We start from the raw sequence: 27,405 nt of genomic DNA on the forward strand, positions 1-27,405 counted from the left end.
GGAAAGCACATAGCACCCATACATATATCCAGGCAAAAACTGTAAGAAAGCACACACACACACACACACAAACCCAAACCATGAAAACTCATACACATTTCATAAAAAGAAATAAGTCGGGGCTAATGAAATGGCTCAGCAGTTAGTAGCACTTGCTGCTCTTCTGGAAGACCCAGGTTCAAATCCCAGCACCCATATGGAAGCTCACAACTGTCTGTAACTCTAATTCCAGGGGTACTGACACCCTGACACGGACATTAATGCAGGCAAAACACCAATGCACATAAAATAAAAAATAAGTCTTAAAAAAATAAAATAGCTTTAAATTCTCTGCTTGTTTGTTATTGTAGCTTTTAGACCAGGCTGGCCTCAAACTCACAGAGATCCTCCTGCCTCTACCTCCCTATTGCGCCACCAACCACCACCCCGGCCTAAAATCAATTTTTTTCTTTTTCTTTGTTTTGGTTTTAAGAGACAGGGTTTCTCTGTATTGTTTTTGGAGGCTGTCGGTCCAGCCCAGCCTCGAACTCACAGAGATCTGCCTGCCTCTGCCTCCCGAGTGCTGGGATTTTAAAGGCGTGCGCCACCGACGCCCAAAAATCAATTGTTTTTTTTTAACTTATTAAAATAAATAAGTGCATTGGTTTTTTTTCACGGATGTCAGGTCCGCTGGGGCTGGAGCTACAGACAGTTGTGGACTGCCTGCCCTGTGGGCGCTGGGAATTGAACCCGGGTCTTCTGGAAGAGCACTGAGCCATCTCCTAAAATCAGTTCTTACGCCTGACGTAATGACGCAGTCCTGGAGCCCTCAAGGGAGGGCCTGAGTCCGAAATCAGCTAGACAAGAGAACAACAGCCGTCTTTAAAATGTTATTTAGTGCCCACCGTGTGCCAGGCGCTAACTGAGCAGGCGAGAGCGACGATCTGAGCAGTCGCTTTCCGGGCTCTGCTTTCGGAAGCACTCGGAAAGCCAATCGCCGAGTGCCGAACTCCCCAGCCCACCCCCCCACCCCGGCGCCGCAGTGCTTTCCACCGCGAGACCTCGCCTCGGGCGCTCCAGCCGAAGACTTTCCGGAAGTTCCCGAAGACACGAGCGCAGCGACTCGGGAGGCGGAACCTAAGAAACGGGAGGAAGCCGGGGTGGCCGGCTTCGGGAGCGCCCGGGGAGGAAGCGGAAACGCGTTGCCACTTTAAAGGCGTCGGCCCGCCCCTGGCGCTCCTCTTTCCGTCTCCGGCCGCCGTAGGGACAGCAGGTGAGTGCGTGTCGTCGTCTCCCCGGCCCTCGTGGCCGCCGCCCCGCGCCCGCCGCCTCCTCCCCCCGGCCGCGCATCCCGGCCTGGCCGAGCTCATCCTCGCCGCCCCTGCCACCCAGGCGCCGGAGCCCGGCCCGCTCCTTCCGCCTAACGTCTTGCCCGTTGTCCCCGCAGCCGCCATGTCCGCGCATCTGCAGTGGATGGTCGTGCGCAACTGCTCCAGCTTCCTGATCAAGAGGAACAAGCAGACCTACAGCACCGTAAGTGGGGCGCCTCGGCGTCCTTGGCTGGGGGGACCTTCCCGGCCCTAGCTCACCGTCTCCCCTGGCCCTCTCTGCAGGAACCCAATAACCTGAAGGCCCGCAACTCGTTCCGCTACAACGGCCTCATTCACCGCAAGACCGTGGGAGTGGAGCCCGCGGCCGACGGCAAGGGCGTCGTGGTGGTCATGAAACGCAGATCCGGTGAGCCTCTGCGGACACGAGGCGCCTTGCGAGGGCCCAGAGTGTCCCCGGCGCTGAGTTAGCCAGGGATGCTCCCTCCTTGCCCGTGTGGCCGGCTGGGGGAGGTCAAAAGGGCTTCCCTGGGGGGATTCTTTCGGGATGGAATTATCCTTTTTAAAGACGGAGCCATCTCCATAGACCTAGCTGCCCTGGAACTCTTTAGACCGAGCTGGCTTCGAATTCAAGGAGACCCACCTTCCTCTGCCTCCTGAGTGCCGGGATTACAGGGTTACATCCCAACCATAAAGAGAGGGATGGGTTTTCCACGGGCTCTGCTGTAAGACTGACCTGGGGTCATCACCTAGTGCGCTCAACGGGCGGTTGGGGAGACAGTCCAGTGAGCAGTTTCTTGGGTGAGGTTCTGGGCTCCCTTCTGGGAGAGACTCTGCGAAGGCCCCCCCCACATGCACAGGTGGACTGATTCTTAGGTTCCCTTTAACCAGGTCAGCGGAAACCAGCCACATCTTACGTAAGGACCACCATCAACAAGAATGCACGGGCCACCCTCAGCAGCATCCGTCACATGATCCGAAAGAACAAGTACCGCCCCGATCTGCGCATGGTGAGTGATTGATCTTTAGGGCGGGAGGGCAGCCGGTGCTGAGCCTGAGGGACTGTTGGTGGCGAGCTTGGCTGGGACCGGACTGAGGGATCCTCTCTGGTGTCGCCCAGCCCCGGGGGAGCCTCCCTGTGGACCTAGCAGGCAGCAGTAAGTGGGACTGTGTTGGGGTTGGTGTGCTAAGTTCCCTGTCCTGTCCCCAGGCGGCCATCCGCAGGGCCAGTGCCATCCTGAGAAGCCAGAAGCCCGTGGTGGTGAAGAGGAAACGCACCCGTCCCACCAAGAGCTCCTGAGCCCTCCCCAGAGCAATAAAGAGTCCGCTGACAGCCAGTTACACTGGGTCGACCTTTTGTGGTTCCTCGAGCCGTTCCATCAGAATGCTTGCTAATGCTTGGGTTTGTTCATCTGAGGGGAAGAGGTTCTCAGGGCTACACACATGGGGGGTGGAGCCGATTCAAGGTCTAACTTTATTTTTATTTATTTATTGTTTTTCGAGACAGGGTTTCTCTTTATTGTTTTGGAGCCTATCCTGGAACTCTCAAGGTCTAAATATTTACACATGGAATTCAGGAACCGGGCGTTGGTGGTGCACGCCTTTAATCCCAGTACTTGAGAGGCAGAGGCAGGCGGATCTCTGAGTTCGAGACCAGCCTGGTCTGGTCTTCCAAGGCAGGCTCAAACAATACAGAGAAACCCTGTCAAAAAAAAAAGGAATTCAGGCTTCAAAGCTGTTCGCAGGGGTATCTGGCTGCCAACAGGAAAGAGGCTGGGCTGGGTGTTGTAGAGAACCTTAGCTGTGCCTTCCCTTAGTGAGTGTCGTGTCCTGAGTCTGAGGTCCCAGTACTCTGGCTGACATGCGTTCGTGTCAGGATCCAGTGGGATAATAAGGAGGCTGTGGGTCCTGTGTGCAATACAGGCCGTTAAGTGCTATTCACCTGACCTGTGAAACTGCGGTGGCCTTACTACACCAGCTTTCAGCTGTGGATTCCTGCTGCTGCAATCTTTACCGAGTTCATGTCGTTTATATGTGTCATCGCCACATTCTGGTAGTTGGAGCAGGAGAATCTTGAGATTTAAGGCCATCCTATCTAAAGAAATCCCTTTTAGGGCTGGAGAGATGGCTCAGAGGTTAAGAGCACTGACTGCTCTTCCAGGGGTCCTGAGTTCAATTCCCAGCAACCACATGGTGGCTCACAACCATCTACAATTCAATCTGGTGTCCTCTTCTGGCATGTAGGCAGAACACTGTATATATAATAAGAGAAATCTCTTCTGAGGGCACATTCCTGTTGGGCAGGGGGCAGAAGCGGGTGAGTATTTAAGGCCAGCCTGGTCTACATAGGGAAAGTTGTATGGACCCTGTAAGTTGGGATCTTGATAGCTGTGTGAGCATGTCTGGTGCACTGAGGTAGTGGAGTAGCCATTTCTCACCTCATCTAGCTCTCCTGTGAGGTCAACGCTAGCTTCACTTTACACATGGAAGACTTGAGGGTGGTGTCTAATATCCCTGCTACACAGCTAACTGCCGGGGCTTTTGGAACTGGTTGACCCTGTCTTGTAAGTCCTCCCCAGAGCAAAGGAAGGGTGGGAGACTGGTCTCACTTAGGTCATCATGTCATCCCTCTGCAGTCCTGCTTAATCCTGTGGGCCCTGCTGAAGTTAACTCACCATGGGGAGATCCTGCCTTAGCTTATTTTAAATTTAGTCCCTCGTTACTTAGGCTACATGTCAGTCTGCTGGTGACTACAGGGTTCTAGCTTACTGCAAAGATAGGCCAGCAGGGCCACTCAGTGGCCTAGCTATAGGAAGAGTAAGGGTTTTTTTTTTGTTTGTTCTTTGAGATAGTTCTTTGTACCCTTGGCTGTCGTGGAACTGCTCTCTGCCTCCCGAGTGCTGGGATTGCGTCACGACCACCCAGCTAATAATGGAAGTTTTTTTTTAAAGATTTATTTATTACATATACAGTATTCTGCCTACATGCCAGAAGAGGACACCAGATTGAATTGTAGATGGTTGTGAGCCACCATGTGGTTACTGGGAATTGAACTCAGGACCCCAGGAAGAGCAGTCAGTGCTCTTAACCTCTGAGCCATCTCTCCAGCCCCAATAATGGAAGTTTTAAACTAGCCTTTTCTCAGCTGGGCGGTGGTGAGGCACGCCTTCAATCCCAACAAAAAAGTTAGCCTTTTCTCATGAGGTGTAAGTAACAAAGCCTGCCCCCTTCCCCTTTTTAAGATTAAGTATGTTGGGAATTGAACTGGGGTCTTCAGTGTTCTTAACAGCTGAGCCATCACTGTAACCCGAAATTGGCCCTTTTTAAAAAAAGTATTTGTGATACGTAGAAGTCAAGCTGTCTGGTATCCTGCATTGCTTTTTTTTTTTTTTTTTTTTTTTTTGGTTTTTCGAGACAGGGTTTCTCTGTGGCTTTGGAGGCTGTCCTGGAACTCACTTTGTAGACCAGGCTGGCCTCGAACTCACAGAGATCAGCCTGCCTCTGCCTCCCGAGTGCTGGGATCAATCAAAGGCGTGCGCCACCAATGCCTGGCCCTGCATTGCTTTTAAGAGAGGGTCTCACTGAACCTAGAGTCGGGCTGGAAGGCAGCAAGCCTCAGATTCTCATCTCTGCCCACCTCAGTGCTGGTGGGAGGGGGGTTACGGTTTGTATTCATAAATGTACCTGTATGTCAGAGCACAAAGGTCAGAAGACAACTTAGTGGTTTTATCCTTGCACCTTTAGGTGGGTTCTGGGGCTCAAATGCAGCTTACTAGGCTTGCCATGCAAGCTGTTAATTTGCTAAGCCATCTGGTTGGCCCCCCATGGCTAGCTTTTTATCTTTTTGAGACAGGGTCTCTGTGTAGCCCTCCCTGGCTTTCCTGGAACTTACTCTTGTCTGCCCCTGCCTTCCTGCTGGGATTAAAGGCTGTGTTCAGTTTGTTTTGTTTTTTGAGACATGGTATCTCGGTGTAGCCCTGGTTGTCCTAGAGCTAACTAGTTCTAGTGCTGGTATTATGGACATAAACCACCACTGCCTGGGTTAAATTTTATTTTATTGCAAACAGGGTTTTTCTGTAGTCCTGGCTGTCCTGGAGCTCGCTCTGTAGACTTGGCTAGCCTAGAACTCTCTCAGATCCTCTTGTCCCCTGAGATTAGAGGCATGTGCCACCACACCCAGCTATGACTGGCTTTTTAATGTGGGCACGGGATAAGAACACAGGTCGTTTATGCTGTCTCTCATCATCACAAGATAACATCTTTGCACTGTGCGCGATGTCCTGTAGGCTACCCACATGCGACACTTACCTGTGTTATCTTACATTGCTGTAAGTCTGCAGGTGTTCAGGTGGGTTCTGCTGCGGACTAGTGAAGAGGCCCATCTCCACCTCCTTGTTGACTTTCCTCTGCCTCCATGAGAGAATGCTCATGAGCATTTGCAGAGGACTCCGTTCCATCCCCAGAATGCATGCGTGACTGCCTGTATAACAGCAGCTCCAGGGAGGACCACCCACACAACATAATATACAGACCATGAGAACCAGCCTTGGAACTTCTGCGTGGCGGTCCTGCTGTGGAACAGGTGCTCAGTCAATGCTTGTCACCAAAGGAACATAAACCAGGTCCATTTCAACAGCCTGCCTTCCAATGGAATCACATAGAAACATAGCAGGCCTTGGAGTTTCAGATTGGGAGGCAGTCCATAGGCAGATAACACCCACACAAGGGAGCTTTCTTCCCCAGAAGTCAAATTGATACAGCGATTATACTCATTAATCAGGCAGGCATAGGTCAGCAGGAAGGATTCCATCAGGCAGTTATGTTCAGCAGGTCAGGGGCCAGAGATAAAGACAAGTCTTGGGCATGCGCAGCACCTGAGTGGCCAGGTTGGCTGAGCTAATGTGTACCATACACTCTGTCTTTACACTGAACATATGCGGAGATCCAACCATAGAGATGCTGTGTTAAAGCTGGACCTTAGACTAGTTTGGGCTCTGGCAACTTTCATGTGTACCCAAAACTGTCCTAAAGAAGATTAAATAGCCGGGCGTTGGTGGCACACGCCTTTAATCCCAGCACTAGGCAAGCAGAGGCAGGCGGATCTCTGAGTTCGACACCAGCCTGGTCTACAAGAACTAGTTCCAGGACAGGCTCCAAAGCCACAGAGAAACCCTGTCTGGGAAAACAAAACATTAAAAATATTCTAGCTAGGCATGGTGGCACATGCCTATAATACCAGAATTCAGGAGGCTGAGACAAGAGGATAGTTGGAAGCCGCCCTAGGCTATCTGATGGAGAACTAAACACTTCTACGGTGTGCACGAGAAGTCCGCATGTCTACCTCAGCTCTTTGCCCACTGAGCCTACGTATTTGACGTTTGCTGCGTTCAGATCGACTTTCCCGACAAAGCACACAGGATCCCTGTAACATTGGTAGTCTCCAATTAAGGAACCCAGGTGCGAGAGACGTAGGATGAGAATGGATTATTATAATGCAGAATTAAAGTAATCTTTAAAACCTAAGTTTGGGTTTGCAAGATGGCTCAGGGGCTAAGGGAGCTTGCCTCAGTCTGACGACCTGAGTTCCATCTCGGGAGGGCTCGTGTGGGACAGAACTGCCTTCACATACATGTTCCATGTCACACATGCCCACATTTCATGTGTGTATAGTTGGGGAGATTTTACTGTATGACAAGGGAGAGAAAGCCAGAGGCATCTGGAAGGGTCCAGTCTGAACCGGGCCATGGGAGAAGGAGGGCGTGAGAGAGGAAGGAGAGCGGGGAAGACAGGACAAGAGAGGAGACTCGCTTCAAGAGGCCGTGAGTGGGGTGTTTGTAACTAAAATGACACTTACATAGGGGTCAGACGCTGGAGAAGGGAAGCGAGAGAGGAGCCCAGCTCCTGGGAGGGACAGGGTTAGGGCAGGGCTCAGGGTGAGGGGTGCTTGGAGGACCCACAGTTTTGAGGGAGACAAGTCCTGGCTTCCTTTTTGTTTTAAGATTTATTATGTGTAGTGTCCTGTCTGCATGTTTGCCTGCAGGCCAGAAGAGGGCACCAGATCTCATAACATATGGTTGTGGGCCGCCATGAAGTAGCCGGAAGTACCGTGTTCCTTTGAGACCTAACAATTGTGTGCATACACATGTGTGTCTTCCTGTGTGAACTCTTGAGAGAATTTATAAGGGTTCCCGGACTCTGGTCCTCACTCTTATGTGGCAAGTGCACTACCCACTCAGCAATCTCCCTAGACTAAATGTTGTTTTGGGGGATGGGGGTGTTCTAGACCAGGTTTCTCTGTGGCTTTGGAGGCTGTCCTGGAACTAGCTCCTCTTGTAGACCAGACTGGTCTCGAACTCACAGAGACCCGCCTGCCTCTGTCTCCCAAGTGCTGGGATTAACGGCGTGAGCCACCACCGACTGGCTTGACTAAATTTTTTTTTTTTTTTTTTTTTCGAGACAGGGTTTCTCTGTGGCTTTGGAGGCTGTCCTGGAACTCGCTTGGTAGTCCAGGCTGGTCTCGAACTCACAGAGATCCGCCTGCCTCTGCCTCCCGAGTGCTGGGATCAATCAAAGGTGTGCGCCACCAACGCCCGGCTGGACTAAATTATTTTTTTAATGTATTTATTTACTAATTTATTTTATATACAGTGTTCTTTCTGCCTGCAGGCCAGAAGAGGGCACCAGATCTCATTACAGATGGTTGTGAGTCACCCTGTGGTTGCTGGGAATTGAACTCAGAGGACCTCTGGAAGAGCAGTCAGTGCTCTTAACCCCTGAGCCATATTTTTAAAAGATTTATTTTCATGTACTGAGTGTTTTGCCTACATGTATCTCATGTATGTGCCTGTATGCATGTATGTGCATGTATCCTGTGTTTGTGCCTGGCACATGGAGATCAGAAGGCGGCTTCAAATTTCCTGGAACCAGAGTTAACAGACTTATGAACTACCATGTGGGTGCTGGAAATTGAACCCAAGTCCTCTTAACCACTGAACCATCATCCCAGCTCCTCTCTTAAGACTGTTAGACTGTTTTTTGTTTTTTTTTTAAGACTGAGGCAGAAGCAGGCAGATCTCTGTGAGTTCAAGACCAGCCCCTGGTCTACAGGTCAAGTTCCAGAACAGTCTCCAAAGCAACACAAAGAAACCCTGTTAAGAGAAGCTTTTCCTTGTGAGAAACCGTTCCGCCCGCCTGGTTCCAGAGCCGCATGAGTCCCAAATAAACACACAGGAGGCTATATTAATTATGAAGCTGTTGGCCTTGCTTGTTTCTTACTGGCTAGCTCTGACTTAAGTATTAATCCCATGATTGTTAATCTAAGTATGTCTCTTACCGGAGAAGTTTCCGGGTTCCTACCCGGCGTTACATGTCGACTCTCCTGTGTTTCTCCTTCCCAGAATCCTCCTGGATTTCTAGCCCCACCTATCTAGATTCCTATTGGCCAGACAGTGCTTTATTAGCATAAGACTTCCCCAACATCTCCTCTTTTCTGTTTAAACAAAAAGGTCTTAACTTTAACATAGTCAAATTATATATAACAGAACAGTTATCAAGTAAGAACACAGTTACAACATTTTGTCTATTAACATTTAGCAAGATCTAAAGAAAATATCATCCATCCCATCCTTGTGAGTCCAAAGTCCTATATGTAGCTTATCTTTTATCATAACTAAGGAAAAATATAACTATCTGTCTTCAACTCTATCAAAGACCACAGAAGGATAATATATAAACACAAGGATTGACAGAGACATCTTACTGCCTGGACAGTCACCCGAAGTTCCACTGTAACGTTGAGGCATCCATCTTCAGCCCGTAGGCCACAATGTGTCTGGAACACTTCTCAGCAAAGCAGGAAATTTCAAACTGTCCATCTGCGTTGGCAGTCTGTCAGTCATTTTCTGTGTCCTGCAGAAAGTCTGGTAGACTCTTCCATGAAGCAGGAACCCTGTAAGACTGAGTTCAGCAGTCACTTTCCTGTGGGTCCTGCATGTCCAGATTATACAACAACAGTCAAGCAGTCCAGGCAAGAGCAGTTTCTTGCCCAAATGGCTAATCTTGCCATGTTGAAAGCAAACTCCATAACAAGTTTCTTCGATGCCCATCTTCCTCTCAGACATAATTGGTGCTGCCAGGAGCAGACATTTCTCATTGTCAAGAAAAACCCTAAACCATTTTAAATGCCATTTTCTGAAGGTCTTTGAGAGGTTTGAAGACTGTTTATCTATCTCAAATATATTTCTGTATATCTAGAAAACCTAACTTACCTAACTATAAGTTCTATTATAAGTAACTATCTATAGTCTTTATTCAATTATGCATTACATTTTAAAAGATCAGTATAAGCACAATACTTAATCATGAGGAGAAATATACACATCACAAAATTGACCTTGAATTTGTATCAATAAATGAAAAACAATACCCATACCCTAATTCCCATTTTTACCATAAAAAAAGATTGGCTGTGATCATTAACCAATTATAAACAATCCCATTAAATGAAAACAAAGATTTATAAACAAGATGGGAATTAGGACGTCGCTCATTCCAAACTGCTTCATGCTGGAAGGAGGCGCTGTTCATACCATGGGGATCATGACAAAACTCAGAAACCTGTATAAGTCCTTATTTTCAGGATCTGTAAAGCTGCATCATCTTAGCTGTCTCAATAGTTGGATTTTTTTTTAAACGGAGACTGTTTCACTCCATAATGAGATATGGTCGTTCTTTGACTGTAGACTCGGGAGATGCTCCTTAGCCAACTGACGTGGCATTAAGGTGACCATCCTGAGGTTGGATAGATCCTTCTTTTTTTTTTTTTTTGGATTTTCTGTGGCTTTGGAGGCTGTCCTGGAACTCACTTTGTAGACCAGGCTGGCCTCGAACTCACAGAGATCCGCCTGCCTCTGCCTCCCGAGTGCTGGGATTAAAGGCGTGTGCCACCAACGCCCGGCAGATAGATCCTTTAGCTCCTTTAGTTTACAATTTATAATTGTGTTTGTAGCTCTTAAAAGTGTGCTTATGCCTTTAAAAGAGTTTAAAATATAACCTACATTCAGAACATTGCAACTGGTTAAAAACAAAATGAAAATATTACAACCTAAAAGAATTAATGTCGCCGGGCATTGGTGGCGCACACCTTTAATCCCAGCACTTGGGAGGCAGAGGCAGGTGGATCTCTGTGAGTTCGAGACCAGCCTGGACTACCAAGTGAGTTCCAGGACGGCCTCCAAAGCTACAGAGAAACCCTGTCTCGAAAAAAACCAAAAAAATAAAAAAAAAAAGAATTAATGTCACAAGTTATTGCGGTGATGTGCCTTTAATTGGGGATGGACCGACAGCCTCCAAAACAATACAGAGAAACCGTGTCGAATTTAAAAAAATGCCCGGCTGTACTTCTTTTTGAAACAGGGTTTCTCTGTGTACTCTGTGTACTGGCTGTCCTGGAACTTGATTTGTAGACCAGGCTGGCCTTGAACTCAGAAATCGGACTTTCTCTGCCTCTCAAGTGCTGGGATCAAAGGTGTATGCCACCACTGCTTGGCTGTTTATACCTTTTAATAAACAATGAAGTTGGGTGCAGTGTCACATGCCTGTAATCCCAGCACTTGGGAGGCCAAGGCAAAAATGACTGTTATAGTTTAAAGCCAGCCTGGACTACCAAGTGAGCGTCTGACTTAAAACACACAAACAACTCAAAAAAACCATAGACCTATGATGTAATTAATACCAAGATAAAGGAATTAAAACTGGCCTGAACACAGTGGTTCCAGTACTGAAGAGCCAAGAGACAGGATGAATGCTCTGAGTTCCCTAATGTTTTTTTTTTTTTTTTTTTTTTTTTTTTTTTTGGTTTTTCGAGACAGGGTTTCTCTGTGGCTTTGGAGGCTGTCCTGGAACTTGCTTGGTAGTCCAGGCTGGTCTCGAACTCACAGAGATCCGCCTGCCTCTGCCTCCCGAGTGCTGGGATCAATCAAAGGCGTGCGCCACCAACGCCCGGCTCCCTAATGGGTTTTGTGTTTAAAAAAAACAAAAACAAAAACAAACCAACCAAAGGAAAGAAAATCAAAGACTACTCCAATAGTCACAATGGGCTCTATCTATAAACAGTACCATGAGTTAAGTGGGAATAGTTTGTGTTCTTTTTTTTGTTGTTGTTTTGTTTTTTGTTTTTTGAGACAGGGTTTCCCTGTGGCTTTGGAGGCTGTCCTGGAACTCGCTCGGTAGACCAGGCTGGTCTCGAACTCACAGTGATCCGCCTGCCTCTGCCTCCCGAGTGCTGGGATTAAAGGCGTGCGCCACCAACCCGGCTAGTTTGTGTTCTTTTGTGGATTATTTTCATTTAGAATCTCATTTATTGGCCTGGCGTTGGTGCCACACGCCTTTAATCCCAGCACTCAGGAGGCAGAGGCAGGCGGATCTCTGTGAGTTCGAGGCCAGCCTGGTCTACAAAGCAAGTTCCAGGACAGCCTCCAAAACAATACAGAGAAACTCTGTCTCGAAAAATCCAAAAAAAAAAAAAAACCAAAAAAAAAAAAGAATCTCATTTATTTTATGTATGAGTGTCTACATGTGTGTCTGTGCACTATGTGCATTCCTAGTGCCTGCAGAGATGAAATGGCATTGGATCCCCTGGAACAGAAGTCAGAGATGGTTGTGAGCTGCTGTGAGTGCTGGGAATTAAACTTGGATCCTCTGGGAGAACAATCAGGGCTCTTAAATGCCTCTCAGGTCCACTGTTGTGACTTTTTTTTTTTTTTTTTTTCGAGACAGGGTTTCTCTGTGGCTTTGGAGGCTGTCCTGGAACTAGCTCTTGTATACCAGGCTGGCTTCGAACTCAAAGATCCGCCTGCCTCTGCCTCCCAAATGTTGGGATTAAAGGCGTGTGCCACCAACGCCTGGCTTGCGCCACCAACGCCCGGCTGTGACTTTAAAATTTTTATTTATTATTAAGTATACAGTGTTCTGCCTGCACGCCAGAAGAGGGCACCAGATCTCATTACAGATGGTTGTGAGTCACCGTGTGGTTGCTGGGAACTGAACTCAGGACCCCTGGAAGAGCGGCCAGTGCTCTTACCCTCTGAGCCGTCTCTCCAGGCCCGCTGTTGTGTTACATATGCTTTGAAAAATTGCTGCGTTTGCTGGGTGGCTGTGTGCACACCTTTCATCGCAGTATTTACGAGGCAGAGGCGAGCAGGGCTCTTTCTTAAGTCTGACGTCAGCCAGGGCCAGTGTACCCAGCCTTGAAAAGCCAAAAACAATGCTGCATTTATTTACTTGTGTGTGTGGAAGTTAGAGGTCAACTTACTGGAGTCACTTTTCTCCATTATACGGTCCTGGGGACACAACTTGGTCAGGCTTGGTGACAAGTGCCTATACTAGCTGAACCAACAACCTGCTGGCCCCAGATTTTTATGTATATTTGCTTATTTATATCTTGAACTTCCTGAGCACTGGGATTACAGGCCTCTGGGACCACATTCCATGCTATGCAGAACTGGACTGGGGACTGAACCTAGGGCCTTTCCAATGAATACTGAGTAAGTCATCTATTCTCTTTACATCTCCCTTAACTCCAGTATTTTCATGTACACTAGCTACATTTATTTTTCTTGTGCTGACTGGGGATTGAACCGACGCCTTGAGCATGCTAGGCAAGTGCCTAACTAAACTGTATGTCAATGGCTTTTTCCCCCCTTGATACAGTGTCACCATGTATGTAACCCGGGATTCAGGTTGGGATTTAAAGTGTATGTCACTATGTCTGGCTGTTTTCCTTGGTTTTATGTTTTTGTTTGTTTGTTGAGACACGGTTTCTCTGTGTAACAGCCTTGGCAGTCCTGGAACTCTATCCGTAGACCTCCAATACATTGAGATCGTCTGCCTCTGCCTCCTCTGAGTGCTGGGATAAAGGAGTGCGCCACCATTACCCGACTTGGTTTTGTTTGGTTTTGGTTTTTCAAGACAGGGTTTCTCTGTGGCTTTGGAGGCTGTCCTGGTAAACTAGCTCTTGTAAACCAGGCTGGTCTGGAACTCATAGAGATTCAGCCTGCCTCTGCTTGCCTAGTGCTGGGATTAATGGCATTTGCCACTACTGTTAGGCACTGCATTTCCTTTTTGAGACATGCTTTTGCTAGATTGCCCAGGATGTTTCTGAACTTGCTCTGTAGGCCAGAATAGCCTTGAACTTGAGCATCTTCCTGTCCTAGCCTCTAGAGTAGCTGGGATCACAAGCCAGGTCCACCAGGCCCAGCCTTCTGTCTGTTTATTTTTTGAGACAAGGTTTCTTTATGTAGCTCTTGATGTCTTTGACCTTAATGTATACCCAAGGCTGGCCTTGGATTAACAGAGATCCTCTTGTTTCTGCTTCCTGAGTGCTGAGATTAAAGGTTGAGTCTTGTTTTGTTTTTTTGGTTTTACGAGACAGGGTTTCTCTGTATTGTTTTGGAGGCTTGTCGGTCCAGCCCGGCCTCGAACTCACAGAGATCCGCCTGCCTCTGCCTCCCGAGTACTGGGATTAAAGGCGTTTGCCACCACCACCCGGCTTGTTTTGGTTTTTTAGACAGGTTTTCTCTACTGTATATAGCCCTAGCTGGCCTGGAACTTGATCTGTAGGCAATGCTGGCTTTGAACTCAGATCTGCCTGCCTCTCTCTCCCACATGCTGGGAGTCACCACTACCACCCAGCAAACGTTTACTTTTTTAAAAGTATTGTATGTGCGTAGAATCTGTTACTCCAGTTCTAGGGGATCTGATAGCTTCATTTGACCTCTTTAGACATGATGAATGCATCTGTTGTACAAAAATGCAGGCACAGCCGGGCGGTGGTGGCACACGCCTTTAATCCCAGTACTCGGGAGGCAGAGGCAGGAGGATCTCTGTGAGTTCGAGGCTGGGCTAGACTGACAGCCTCCAAAACAATACAGAGAAACCCTGTCTCAAAAAAACAACAACAAAAACAAATGCAGGCACAACATTTACATACATAAAATAAAGATGGGGCTTGAGAAACACCTCTGTGCTCTTCTAGAGGAGCTGGAGTAAACTTGAGCATGGGATGACAGCTCACTAATGTTCACTCCAGTCCCAAGGGACCCAACACCCTGCCCTGGAATCTTCTGGCAGCAGACACACCCAACACCCGTAGAAATAAAATCTAAAAAAAGTTTTAAAAAAGTACGATCAATACTAAATCGATTATTTTTCTGTAAGGCTGTTGGCCATGTGGCTGAAGGAGCTTGGAGGCCTCTCCAGGGAACAGCGGTTAGGTAAGCACGCTACACTGTGCTACACCATATAATTTTTCATTACCTGTGGCCTCACACCTACTGTACCGATCGCCCCTTTACCTAATACCCAACTCTCTGATTTTCCCTATCAGTTGGTCTTATAACTCAATTCTAATACTACCCAGAGCTAGCACAGGCCTCTGGTTAAGAGCTGAATTCCACAGGGCCATCTGACTTCAGAGAACAGTCATCAGTGACTTGTCCCAGCTCACAGAACTAGTAGAACACACTGGCTGGGAAAAGGCAAGTGGATCTCTGAATTTGAGGCCATCTTGGTCTACATAGCAAGTTCCAGGTCAGCCAGGATTACACCGTGAGACCTTGTCTCAAAAACAAAAACAAACAAACAAAAAAAACCCCAACAAAAAACCAATTGCCCAAAAAACCCACCTAGAACTAGCAGGGCATATGACACGTGCATATAAATCCCAATAGCTATGCACTTCAAGACAGGAAACTTACCAAGTTGGATGCCAGCCTAGGCCACAGCGTGCTATCCTGTATAAAGACCTATACTCTCAAAAAGGATGCTTGAAATCCCAGTGGATTTGGGAAGAGATATTTTTATCCATCACAGCAACAGTTTTTTTCATCAGATTGGATGTTTTCTTTCAGAAGACCTGTTTCTCTTATGTAGATGCTTTACACTAAATATGGGTTGAGATTTCTTGGGTCAGTTGTATTTATTCAGTCTCTTCACACAGCCTGTCGATTTGCTCAGATTGCTACTCATGTCCCTGCACCTCGGTAGGTGAGAGGGTGCAGACTTAGTTCCCGTGGCCCTCTCCCCAATCTCAGTAGGAATCTTTGGTTCCTTTCCCAGGTTGAAGTTCTTGTTTTCACTGTTTCCTTTACATACAATGCAGACAAGACCTCAGACAGTAACACTAGAACATGTTTACCACTTAAACATGGGTCAGATTTTCCACTCTCTTGGAGACAGGGCCCTACTATGGAAACCAGACTGGCCTTGCATTGTCCTGCCTCGTCCTCCTGAGTTGGGAATACACGCTTGGACAACCAAGCCCAGCACTTTTTTCTTTTGGTTTTCCGAGACAGGGTTTCTCTGTATTGCTTTGGAGGCTGTCGGTCCAGCCTGGCCTCGAACTCCCAGAGATCCTCCCGTCTCTGCCTTTTGTGCTGGGATTAAAGGCGTGCGCCACCAACACCTGGCTCCAGCACTTAGTTTTGACCTGAGTATCTAGTATTCTTTCCACAACTTAATATATCCCTTTCCTTAAAGCAATTTAAAGTATCATACACTATGGCATGCTTGTGGTTGGAGCACAACCTGTGAACGATGCTATCTCCTTCTGGGTTCAGTCAACTCTTCATGTTTCACAGCCTTTATCCATGATCCATCTCACCATCCCCCCTCCCTCTTTTTATTAAAGATTTACTAAAGAATTTGAGTGCTTTATCTGCATGTACAACTGTACACCACAGGAGGACCTTAGATTCCAGTAGAGATGGTTGTGAGTCACAATGTGGTTGCTGGGAATTGAACTCGGGACCCATGGAAGAGCAGTCAGTCAGTGCTGTTAACCTCTGAGCCATCTCTCCAGCGCCCTAGAGCAGTGGTTCTTAACTCACCGTTATCTTCAACAATATTTACATTGATAAGTTAAAAAATTAGTTATGAAGCAGCAACAAAAATAACTTAATAGTTGGGCAATGGAAGCAGCATTAGAAGTTTGATAATAAAACTTCTCAGGGCCGGGCGTTGGTGGCGCACGCCTTTGATTGATCCCAGCACTCGGGAGGCAGAGGCAGGCGAATCTCTGTGAGTTCGAGGCCAGCCTGGTCTACAAAGTGAGTTCCAGGACAGCCTCCAAAGCTACAGAGAAACCCTGACTCGAAAAATCAAAAAAAAAATAAAATAAAAAAACTACTCAGGACAGTCACCCTACCTTAGGGGCACTGCTATACAAAAACCCAACAGGACTATTCAACTCAGGTTCCTGCTCCAGTTTATATTCTAAACCCCAGTCCACAGAATAAAGCGACTCCAACTCTAATTCAGGGCCATAGCTTTGGTGGCTTTGTAAGGATTGGGGCACAACAATGCCAGCTGCTCTAAGCCACACTACGGGAAGAGGTTATAGACACCTTCAGGCACAGAAACTGCTTTTCCAACTTATATTTAGAAAACCAAATCCAGGTTCTGGTGCCCCCATCCCCTCCCCCACCCCAGCCATAATTTAAATAACTTAGAGACAGAGTGGGCGGGAACAGGACCTAAGGAAGGAGAAGAGCCCACTACAGTCGCCTCAGCGCCCGCTTCTTGTCCAGTTTCTTCTTGGCTGCCAGCTTCTTATCTCGCTCGCCTGCATGCTTCTTGGCCATGGGACCCTCGGCTCCTGGAGTCATGGGGTCAGCAGAGGATGCTGCAGCCCCGCCTGCCAGGTCCCGGGTAGCCTCAGCCCTCCCGCTGCCGACGCCTGCACCCCCATGGATCTCCGTGAGCAGCCGGGCGCGGGCAGCATACTCTTCGTAGTTCTCCAGAAGCAGGCGGCCTGCTTCCTCATTGAGTGCAGACTCCGGGTTGGGGTGGATCAGCAGGCACTTGATGGTCTGTGGGGACAGCACCTAGTGTCAGGGGTGTCGTCACGCTTGTGGCCTCCATACCAGCTCTTCCTTCAATCCCAAGTCATTTCTCTCAAGACCAGACAGCCTATTAGCAACCCCCCCCCCACCCTTTGGTTTCTCAGCGGCTTTGGAGGTTGATCTGGAACTGGCTCTGTAGACCAGACTGGCTTTGAACTTAGAGACCCGCCTGCCTCTGCCTCCCGAGTGCTGGGATTAAAGGCGTGCGCCACCAATGCCCAGCTGCCTATTAGCATTCTTATTCATGGCACCACCAAACATTATTACAAACATTTCAGCCAGGCGTTGGTGGCACACGCCTTTAATCCCAGCACTCGGGAGGCAGAGGCAGGTGGATCTCTGTGAGTTCAAGACCAGTCTGGTCTACAAGAGCTAGTTCCAGGACAGCCTCCAAAACCACAGAGAAACCCTGTCTCGGAAAAAAAAAAAAAAAAAAACAAAAAAAACCATTTCAAGAAACCACTGCCTTGGCAGATATAGTCTGATATTGGCAGAGGCCCTTCCCTCAGGAAGCCCATCCATCAGCCCCATTTTTTGTAGCTAATGTAGCTCTGCAGGTGAGCATGAGTTCAGAGGTAGTAATTGTACTAAGGGCATTTAGAATCGTGAAATTCACATTTGGTTTCCCTATGTCTTCCATACTTTGTAGGGTGCAGAAACCTAAAGTGGTCATTGGCTTTACCAGGAAGGCCAAGTTGCCAAGTTCAGAGCCATAGGAGATTATACCCAAGAGGGAAAAACAATAGCCTGACCATAGGTCTTAAGAATTTTGTATCAATTTAATGCATTCACTCTAAATTTTAAGTTAGAAAGCTCCATAAATAAAAGTCAGTCCTGCGTTACAGGTGCTTTGAAGAGCTTCTGCGACACACCCCAAGTTAGTACATGTTACTGATGTTGAAAAGGGATGCAGGATCTCCCCCAGATTTTACCACTACACCTCCAAACTGGAGGCCTGGCCATCCTTGATACAACTTCCTCTAACAGGCTTAAATGCAGACCCTATAGCCAGCTAACAGTTCTAGACCAAGCTCAACGGACACTCAGAGAGGAAGGCAAAACAGGAAAGGTTTTGGGGTTGTTTACCTGGAAACTTAATCCTTTGCAGGTGCCCTAAAGGAAGCCAATTCTCTATCTTCCCTACCACCAGCCCTAGAGACTCATTAGGACGGGAGGGCAAAGGAGGCACCAGGTGACCGAACTACGCTAAGTGGCCTTTAGAGACCGTGGAGCTTTGTCTAGACCAGGTATCCATCTCCACCGAGAACTGTGGTACAGTCCTATACATAGCAGATGTTTAATTAGTGTCCCCTGCCTCCACCCACAGCATGCCAGCAGCAGTACTGACATCAAGCTATCTCCTCACATTACAATATGACCCAGGCAGTGCCACCAACCCCAGCTAAAGAACACCACTGCAGGAAAAACAACTCTGAATTAGATAGACAGTGGTGATGGTTGCACTGGCACTGTTTAAAACAAAGAAACAAACACCACCAAAAACCCCACCAAAGACCCTGGAACACCCATCTCCCAAACACCACACCACAACAAAACCCGTTCTTCTTAGTTGAATAGTCCAACTTCTGGGGGGAGTTTCTAGTTTACCCACACGCTTGGGTCCAAATATGTAATAACCATGGCTGAGGATCACGGGTCCAAGGGTAGTTTGGGCTGCTGGTGAAATGTAGGATGCATACATTTAAAAAGCCTCTAAGCCACACTACCATCTACCTTCTGTGAAGCCACCCTACCAAACAAACCCAGTTGCTGAACGGGGTGTAGTGCCTACCCCACACTGCCTAAGAGCACGTGGTGCCTGCCACAGGGCAACCCTTCCACTCATTTTCAGAAAGGCTGGAAACTTGGTTTTATGTGACTCTGTCCCCTTCTACTCCAGTTGAGTGTTAAAAACTCACCAGCAGCACATGTCGGATGCCCAACTCAGCCGTCCAGTCCCTTTTGAGCACGTTGACACAGATCTCGCCATTGGCACCCACATTTGGGTGGAAGATCTTAGTCAGGAAGTAGCCCTTGGGTGGGGAGGCAGGGAAGTCCTTGCCCAGGAGCAGCTTCATCCGGAACAGACCTCCAGCATAAGGGGTGCCCTCTGGAACCGGAAGAGGGTACTAGGTTAGGATGCCCTAGCATCCTTCAACATCTCAACTCCCATCTGACCGAGCAAATTCAGGGCAACAAAGAACAGTCCCCCGGATACTACAGACTGCATCTCCTTATACCTTGACTATATTACACAGCCCATACCCCTGCATTCCTGGATTCCATTTTCTTTTCCAAGTGACTGTCTCAGGCACATGCCACTCTCCAGACAAAAGGACCCAACCCACCAACTGTTCTTGCAAACCATTTCCCAGGCCTTTCCAGATCCTCATGAGACATGTTGCATTTACTTACTTGCTAGGGTGGAAATGGTAATCACAGATGGTCTGCCCACTTACTAAACAGTAGCTCAGGCGATGCCTTCCACACCCCACTATAGACCACACACCTGAAGCACAATTACCCGGTGCACTTTTTTTTTTTTTTTTGGTTTTTCGAGACAGGGTTTCTCTATGGCTTTTGGAGGCTGTCCTGGAACTCGATTGGTAGTCCAGGCTGGTCTCGAACTCACAGAGATCCTCCTGCCTCTGCCTCCTGAGTCCTGGGATTAAAGGCGTGCGCCACCAACGCCCGGCCACCCGGTGCACTTTCTATCTCTAACTTCTATGCATCCTCGGGACCCTGTTAAGTCAAACTTGACAGCCTTGGCCAAGTCTACGCAAAATACTCAGCGACCAGGAACTTCTCATGTATTTACTGCTATCTGTGGTGTCCCAGATACTCTCGGGCCCAACGATGCCGTGCCTGACCTACCCACACTGTCACCAGCACCCGAGATTGCCTTGAATCCTGTTTGTTCCAGTCACACGACAGAAAAAAAAGGGGCCACTCCCTTTCGTGCTCATGCCCACACCCACCTGGGCCCTCGATGGTGACCTGGAGGTCCGTGAGATCCTCCTCATTGGGGAAGACTTTGATGCCATCAGGTGGGTCCGCCGTCAGTGTTGTCACCTCCTTGTACACTAGGCGGATGATGTGCGGAGGCAGATTCTCCACGTTGGAGTTCTGGGCGAGGATGAAAGAGGAGAATGAGCAGCCCGAAATATCTGGGATGAAACAAATCCGGTGGACACCAGAATCGTAACCTTGCTGCTGGCCCCCCGGGCTGTCAATCATCGCGGGGCCAACCAGACAGACCCTCACCCGGGATGCTTCTGTCTCGGCTTGACGTACTCAGAAAAAACCCCCAAACCCTCCCAGAGACCGTTCGTTAGCACGCGCGCGGGCCCGTTAGTGGTTCCAGGTGGGCCTGAGGCCTAGCCTTGTGCCCTTTCCCGACTTGGCGTGGAAGCACCACCCTCCCCCGCCAAAATGGGGGAAAAAAAAAAAGCAAAAAAGCGCTGGACGAAATGGCGGCGGGATGTCTCGCTCCCGACAACATCCAGGGGCGGGCCCGCAGGGGGCCCCGATCACTCCCCAAGGCTCCGGGGCCCGCCCGCCCGCATTCCTGCAGCGCCCGGAGGAGGAGGAGGAGGAAGAAAGGCCTCGGGCCGACCCCTGGCTCCGCGCCTCCAGCCCTGCCACCAGAGCACTCGGGACGCAGCCCCGGCCCGCGGGCCTCCCGCGTCGCTCACCATGACTCCGGCCGACCGGGGGCGGGTCCCGCGCTCCCCCTTCCTGCGCTCCTGGAACCGCCGGCCGGGGCGGGGACGGGGAGGGGGGGCCCAACTGCCGGCCGCTGTGGCCCTAGCGAGGCCCCCCGAGGTCCGGCTCCGCCGCTCCGCTTCCGCTCCCGACGAACTCCCGACCCCCGATACGGAGAGAAAAAAAAAAATAAACCGCTCGCAACGTTACGACTGCCCCGGCCGCAATGAGCCGGCCGCGCGCCCAGCACGACGCTTTTATAGCCACTCGCAGGCCCCGCCCCTTTCCGGCCCCGCCCCCTCCACCCCCGCGGCGCGCTCCGGCCGCCTACGTCAACGCGCACGTTGATGGGGGGGATGCGCTCTGCTGCCCCCCTAATTCTCAGAATGGGGGAGCGGAAGTTCCAGCCGAGCTTGGGGGGGCAGTGTGTCCAATGAGGGCTCCCGCCGGCTGAGGAGGAGATGTGGGAGAACCAAGAGGCTGAAAACCCAGTCGAGGGGGGGCGTCCCCTCCCCCGCCCAGGCGACGAGGCCGCTGATTGGACCGTTTGAATGAGACGCCGCTCCGGCGTGCGCGCGCCCGCGCCCAGGCCCGACCTGGAGGAAGTCGCGCCCGCGACTAACGGTCGACCCGGTGGGGCGGGGCGGGGCGAGGGAAGGCGGGACTTGGGGGGGTTTCAAACGAGTGACGGAAAGGGCACTGACCAATAGAGAGCGCCGGCCGCGATGGGCGGGTTCCGAATGGAAAGCTTACGAATGGAAGGAGAGCTCAGCCTGATGGACGTCGCCCGCGGCCAATGAGATCCCTCAGTGGCTTTTCGGAATGCAGATGAGTGCGGGCGTCGGCTGGCATCCTCGCCTCGAGGCCGCAGAGACCAGGCGGGTGCCGGAAGTGGGCTCGTGGTTGTCTCTGAGGCGCCATTTTGCGCTGCGTGTGTTTAGAGTACCAAGCAGTTCAAACAATATTTCAGAAAATAAAAAAGGGGGGCTGGAGAGATGGCTCAGAGGTTAAGAGCACTGACTGCTCTTCCAGGGGTCCTGAGTTCAATTCCCAGCAACCACATGGTGGCTCACAACCATCTACAATTCAATCTGGTGCCCTCTTCTGGCATGTAGGCAGAACACTGTGTATGTAATAAATAAATCTTTGAAAAGAAATAAAAAAAGGGGGAGATGCTGGGGCCTAGCCCCCACAGGGTCTCTGAGTTGCTTGTCAGCTGATAGCCACAGGAGCATCGTGTTTTCTAGTCCTGGCTTGCTGTCCCCGCATTGCCCCACAGACATCACCATCCCGCAGGAGGAAAACACGCTCTCTTCCACCTGGGGTTTTTCCACTGTGCTGTAAGACTATCTATGAGACTGCTCCCTCCTACAAGAGAGAGACCGCTTAGCACTTGCAAAATAAAGACACTTCTTAGTACAAACAGCTGAACATCTGGTCTGTCTTTTCCCGACACCTGGGAGTTGCCTCAGGGGAGAGAAAAGGGAGAGGGGAAGGGGTGTTTGTCCTGGAGGGGGCGACACAGGACTGCCCCTGGATAGAAGACAGAGGTGGCCCACGGGCAGACAGCAGTTTATAAAGGCTAAGGGGGACACCCCGAGTTAGGATGAGGTGTTTGACTTTAACTGGGCGTGTTAACTAGGTGAGCCAAAGGGGGCTTCTGACTGCTGGACTTCAACACTTCCATTGCTGGGCCTTGGTAGCCAGCCTGGGGAGGAGGGAGTGGCCAAATGAGGCACTAGACTTTGGGTGGATAGCGTCAGGGGTGTAGTGATGGTTTTCAGCAAGGCAGAGGGAACACGAGAGAGGGGCGAGGCTGTCAGCCATGTTTGCCGTGCTCAGGCTGGCTAGAGTCCTTTTAGAAGGGGCGAGTGTCAATACCCTGGCTTCTCCCTCTCCGGGGTCCTGGGCAACCTGGCCCTGTTCCCGCGCCCAACTTCTCTCCTCCCTCAGCTGTCACTCCGCGCCAGCCCTCTCCTGGGCCGGGGCCTTCTCCTTAGGGAGCCTTCCCTGGTCGCTGGGGTCTCTAATCCTCGGCTCTCTCCCCGCCCCGGGATCGATCTTATCCTGGCTACCTTCCCCCGCCCCGGGGATCCATCTTTGACGGGTGATTGCTCCTCACTGATGGCTGTCAAAGGTTGCATGGCTGCGTCGTGGGTGTCTTAGGTGGCTGTATAAGGGCTCTGCATGCAGAAATCACGTGGTACTGGGGCCTTGAGGAGCTGTGCCAGCGGCAGCTCCATGACTCCAGCAGTTTTAATGGGCCCAACTGCTGAGACTCGTTCTAAACTGTCCCGTTCCCTATATAAGCAAGCTCCTCTTCCTCTTCCTTCTCCTCTTCCTCCTCCTCCTCTTCCTCCTCCTCCTCTTCCTTCTCCTCCTCCTCCTCTTCCTCCTCCTCCTCTTCTTCCTCCTCCTCCTCCTCCTCTCTCCTCCTCCTCCTCCTCTTCCCATTTCTGCTCCCCTCCCTTTGCCCCCTTCCTCAGTAAGCTCCACGTGGGTCTATTGAGTTTGGTGGATGTGTTTCATCGCCCGAAGCTGCAGCAAAGACCAAGAGAGGAGCTGTGTTATCAGGAGGGTGTGTGCACCAGGAACCAAGCCAAAAGGTCAGGGAGCAAAGATGCTAAGTTACATAAGGGTTTAGAAGCTCAGGGAAGGACAGCACAACCCGGCCCTTGATTGGAGACTTTAGGGTAAGGGGTGGGGTGAAGAGCACAGTGGGGAGCTCAGGCTCCTCCCGGGCCTTCTTGAGACCTAGCACGCAGCAGTTTACCGTCCCGTCAGATTGGGATGCCAGGCAGAAGAACCTAGGGGTGACCCACAGCACTTAGCATCGCAAAGGAAGGACAGAGATCACAGTGTGTGGACTTGGAAAACAGCAGCCCCGCCTCCCAAACACACACCAGAAAAAAAAAAGGAGGGAAAAGGGTAAAAAGAAGTTTTTACAGGGCTGGAGATGTATTGTGCTTGCAGAGCATGTGGTGTGCGAAGCCCCGAGTCCAGCCCCAGCAATACATCCAGACGCTTTGTGGTGGTACATGTTTGTAATCCCAGCCTTTGGGGAGGTGGAGGCAGGAGGATCAGAAATTCAGAGTCATCCTCAGCTGCATAGCGAAGCGGAAACTAGCTCGGACTGTGTGAAAGTATCTAGAAATAACAATAGGAAAAGAAGACCCCGAGGAGGAGAAGAAAAGAGCAATAAGAGAAGGATAATCAGAGAGACTGGCTGTCATAACAGTATCGCTTTTCCCGGGGTGCCATTTTGGAACACATAACTTGTGTCTGTCTGTGTATACTGGGCTGGCTCAACAGAAGCAATTCTTGCTATAGACTGCAGCCAGAAGCATTTACCAATGGGAGACGGGGAGATGAGCAAACAGCAGATATACAAAATGTGAAAATAAGGTGAAATCTTGTACACTGAAAAATAAACTTTAAAAAATGCTGTTTTTCTCATAGCATACATAAAAATTGAAATTAATCAAAGACCTGACTGAGAACAAAAATTATAAAACTCATGGGAAAAATGAAACAAAACATGGGGGACTGGAATTAATTATGGTATAGTGGTAGTGTGCTTGCCTATTATGTTAAACTAAAAAAAAAAAACCAAATATTTGAGAAAAAATAGACAGTGGTGGTGCACCACTTTTAACCCCAGCACTCGGGAGGTAGAGGCGGGTGGATCTCTGAGTCCAAGGCCAGCCTGGTCTACTGAGTGAGTTTCAGGACAGCCAGGGTTCCTATATATAGAAACTGTGTCTCAAAAATAAAACCAAAAAACAAAGAAAACAGATTTGAGCTCACTAGCCTATTCCCACTCTTTGAGTAAGTGTGTGAGCATTTATTGTAGCCCACAGTTTCCGAGGTTTCAGTCCATCGTGGTGAGGGTGTGGAGTGAAGACACCCAGGAAGCACTCTCCACACTTCTGTCAAGGTTTACAATAGAGGGTTTCACTCTGTAGCCATGACTGGCCTTAGACTCACAGAGATCACTGTTGTAATCCAGGCAAACCTGGCCCTGCCCGCTGGGAACCTGGCGCAGCCTGACACCCCTCTGTGCATAGCAGGGTACCCTGGCCCTTTAACAGCAAAGCTGCCCCTCTCTCTTTTTTCTCTTTGCTCTGAGAAGGCAGCTCTGTCTCCATCTCTCTCCTTCTTCCCTAACCTCCCATCAATAAACTCTCCCTTTAAGTCACATTTGCAGGTCTCTGTCTGTATGCCACCTGGCATCTGTGTCTGTCCCTCACATGTCTGGGGATCACTGAGGTTCCCCGCCCTCCGTGTGCGTGCGTCTCAGGCCGTGTTCCTAACAGTCCCCCACCTGTGCTTCCTGAGTGCTGAGACTGCCCATTCTCTTTCCTTTCATCCATCCTCCAGCCTGTGGGATAGTACTGCCCACATGAGGCCGTGTCTTCTCCCTTCACCCTTGGTTGTGGCCAAGTTGCAAAGTCCCCAGAGACCACCAGCAAGACGGACCCACCAAACTGCAAAAGCAAGGTTTTAATTGTTCATCCACCCATGACAGGGACCCCGTCTGGCTAGCTGACACAGCAGCCTCCAGAGGGAGTGAAGTTCCCTGTCTACTGCTAGGTTTTATAGACAAAAGTTACAGGATGACATCAGTAGGTACGGGTTGGTTTTCTGATTGGCTGACGTTTGGGTACAATTAGGAGCATTTCTCAAAGTCGTATTTTGGCATGAAATACCTGTGTACCAATTATTTTCATTGGTCAGTGCTGAGAGGGAACATTCTGTGGTTTCTATGGCATTGTCTTGTTACTTGCAGGTGGCCTGTTGTATGCAGATACCAATAGTTTTCAGAACTATATCCTGGAGACTACAGAGGAGGTTTTGGTCTCCCCTAGGGTTTCTTTTGTGGCCAAACAGTTCCCAGGAACCAAGCAACTAGGAGGCTGTGTGTGTGTGGGGTCTGGAATGTCTTTGTGTTCAGTTTTGGCCCTAGGCTCTGGGAGGCCAGAGGATCTGGAGTTTCTTGTGTCAGAGGCCTATGTGTCTTTTCTGTAGCCTGTCATGGCTGCTACAGCAGGGGGCTGAGTGAGGGTCTGGTCCCTTTATTTCTAAATTATTAGAAGTGAAGCTCTTGAGTTTAGTTTAACCCTTACACCTTAATTAACCCAGAGGTGGCTCTTACTAATTTCCTGTTACCTTTCCAGGCTCAGACCTAGAGAGAATGAAACCAGCTCCAGGAACCCCATGCTGGGTGAGGAAAGTTGAGCATTGACCCCAGAGGATCAGGAACTCATCTCCCTGGCAGATTCCACAGTGCTGACAGCCTGCATAAGCATGCTTCCTGAGTCCTGTTTCACAGTCTCTGTAAAATTGGAGCTCCAAGCCTTTAATCCCAGCACTCGGGAGAAGAGGCAGGCGGATCTCTGTGAGTATGAGGCCAGCCTGGTCTGCAAAGCTACACAGAGAAACCTGTTTTTTTTTTTGAGGGACAGGAGACAATCTAAGACCCGCCCTTCCCCAAGTAGTCCTGGCCATAGTTGTTAGGAAATCTATTTCCTTTCACCTATTCTTCTTTTTAAATTTAGATTTTTTGACAGCGGGTTTCCTCTGTGTAATAGTCCTGGCTGTCCTGGAACTTGCTTTGTAAACCTGACTGGCCTTGAACTCACAGAGATCTGCCTGTCTCTGCTGGGTCTTAAAGACATGGGCCACTACCACTTGGCAAGGCAAGAATCTGGTGACCTCAGTTTCTTCAAAACACAGAGGAATTGTTCTTGGAATGTGTGTTCGTGCTCCTCCCAGGTATAACAGATAGGAATAGCTTACTTCTGGTTACTTCTTATTGCATGCTGGTGTTATTTAAGTAAATGTTTAGACTGTCTCTTCTATGCCTCTATAGCAAAACATGTTTTTGCCAGGTGTGGCTTGTCCTTGTGACTGTACACAGTCTGAACTCAGGAGAACTTTACTCGTGTGACCTCACTTAACCCTCAGGCTATAAACCAATGGTTCTCAACCTGTGGGTCAGGACTCCTTGGAGGCTGTGAGGTTAGCTTGCCAAATGACCCTTTCACAGGGTAGCCCAAGACCATGAGAAAACACAGATATTTGCATTGTGATTCATAACAGTAGTGAAATTACAGTTATGAAACAGCAACCAAAACAACTTTATGGTTTGGGGTCACAACAGCCTGAACCATATTAAAGTGTGCCGGCATTAGCAAAGTTGAGAACCACCTGTATTAATTGTCTGAGGCTCTGAATAGAATTGGCTTTTGTGTGAGACTTTAGTTCCGTTTTCCCAGGTCCCATTGCCTTTAGAGTGGTCACGGTCCCCTTGTTTTACAAACTCTTGTCTTAGGGTTTTCTGCTGATATGAAGATGAGCTATAGGCATCAAGTTGACAGAGTTGACCATCACGTCTAGCTTGCACAAGGCTCTGGATTTGACTCCAACATTACCAATAAGCAAACAAAACACAAATACATAGGGGCAACTCTTCATGACCTTCGAATAGACAT

At 49.4% G+C, this 27,405-nt stretch overlaps 2 protein-coding genes across 2 annotated transcripts; one reads left to right on the plus strand and one right to left on the minus strand.

The window, feature by feature from the left end:
• The first annotated feature begins 1,102 nt into the window (after positions 1–1,102).
• On the plus strand, positions 1,103–2,648 carry Rpl28 (ribosomal protein L28). Its single transcript, XM_005088099.4, has 5 exons — positions 1,103–1,252; positions 1,427–1,512; positions 1,593–1,716; positions 2,199–2,317; positions 2,518–2,648. The coding sequence occupies exons 2-5, from the start codon at positions 1,432–1,434 to the stop codon at positions 2,605–2,607; spliced, it is 414 nt and encodes a 137-aa protein (XP_005088156.1). The 5' UTR covers positions 1,103–1,252; positions 1,427–1,431; the 3' UTR covers positions 2,608–2,648.
• A 14,076-nt stretch (positions 2,649–16,724) lies between these two features.
• Positions 16,725–21,151, minus strand: Ube2s (ubiquitin conjugating enzyme E2 S). Its single transcript, XM_013123648.3, has 4 exons — positions 20,902–21,151; positions 20,185–20,332; positions 19,126–19,316; positions 16,725–17,173 (listed from the first exon to the last, which is right to left on the minus strand). The coding sequence occupies exons 1-4, from the start codon at positions 20,902–20,904 to the stop codon at positions 16,859–16,861; spliced, it is 657 nt and encodes a 218-aa protein (XP_012979102.1). The 5' UTR covers positions 20,905–21,151; the 3' UTR covers positions 16,725–16,858.
• Positions 21,152–27,405: the final 6,254 nt, after the last annotated feature.

Source organism: Mesocricetus auratus, unplaced genomic scaffold (assembly GCF_017639785.1).
Source record: "Mesocricetus auratus isolate SY011 unplaced genomic scaffold, BCM_Maur_2.0 Super-Scaffold_100037, whole genome shotgun sequence".
Taxonomy (NCBI): Eukaryota; Metazoa; Chordata; class Mammalia; order Rodentia; family Cricetidae; genus Mesocricetus; species Mesocricetus auratus.

What these genes read in the sequence shown, in the direction of transcription:
- Rpl28 (XM_005088099.4), top strand. Translation starts at nt 1,432, where the DNA reads ATGTCCGCGCATCTGCAGTGGATGGTCGTGCGCAACTGCTCCAGCTTC. An exon ending in ACAAGCAGACCTACAGCACC is followed by an intron (nt 1,513 to 1,592) that starts GTAAGTGGGGCG and finishes CCCTCTCTGCAG; the next exon opens with GAACCCAATAACCTGAAGGC. An exon ending in GGTCATGAAACGCAGATCCG is followed by an intron (nt 1,717 to 2,198) that starts GTGAGCCTCTGC and finishes CCCTTTAACCAG; the next exon opens with GTCAGCGGAAACCAGCCACA.
- Ube2s (XM_013123648.3), bottom strand. An exon ending in GGTCACCATCGAGGGCCCAG is followed by an intron (nt 19,317 to 20,184) that starts GTGGGTGTGGGC and finishes TTCCGGTTCCAG; the next exon opens with AGGGCACCCCTTATGCTGGA. An exon ending in GCATCCGACATGTGCTGCTG is followed by an intron (nt 17,174 to 19,125) that starts GTGAGTTTTTAA and finishes CTGTCCCCACAG; the next exon opens with ACCATCAAGTGCCTGCTGAT.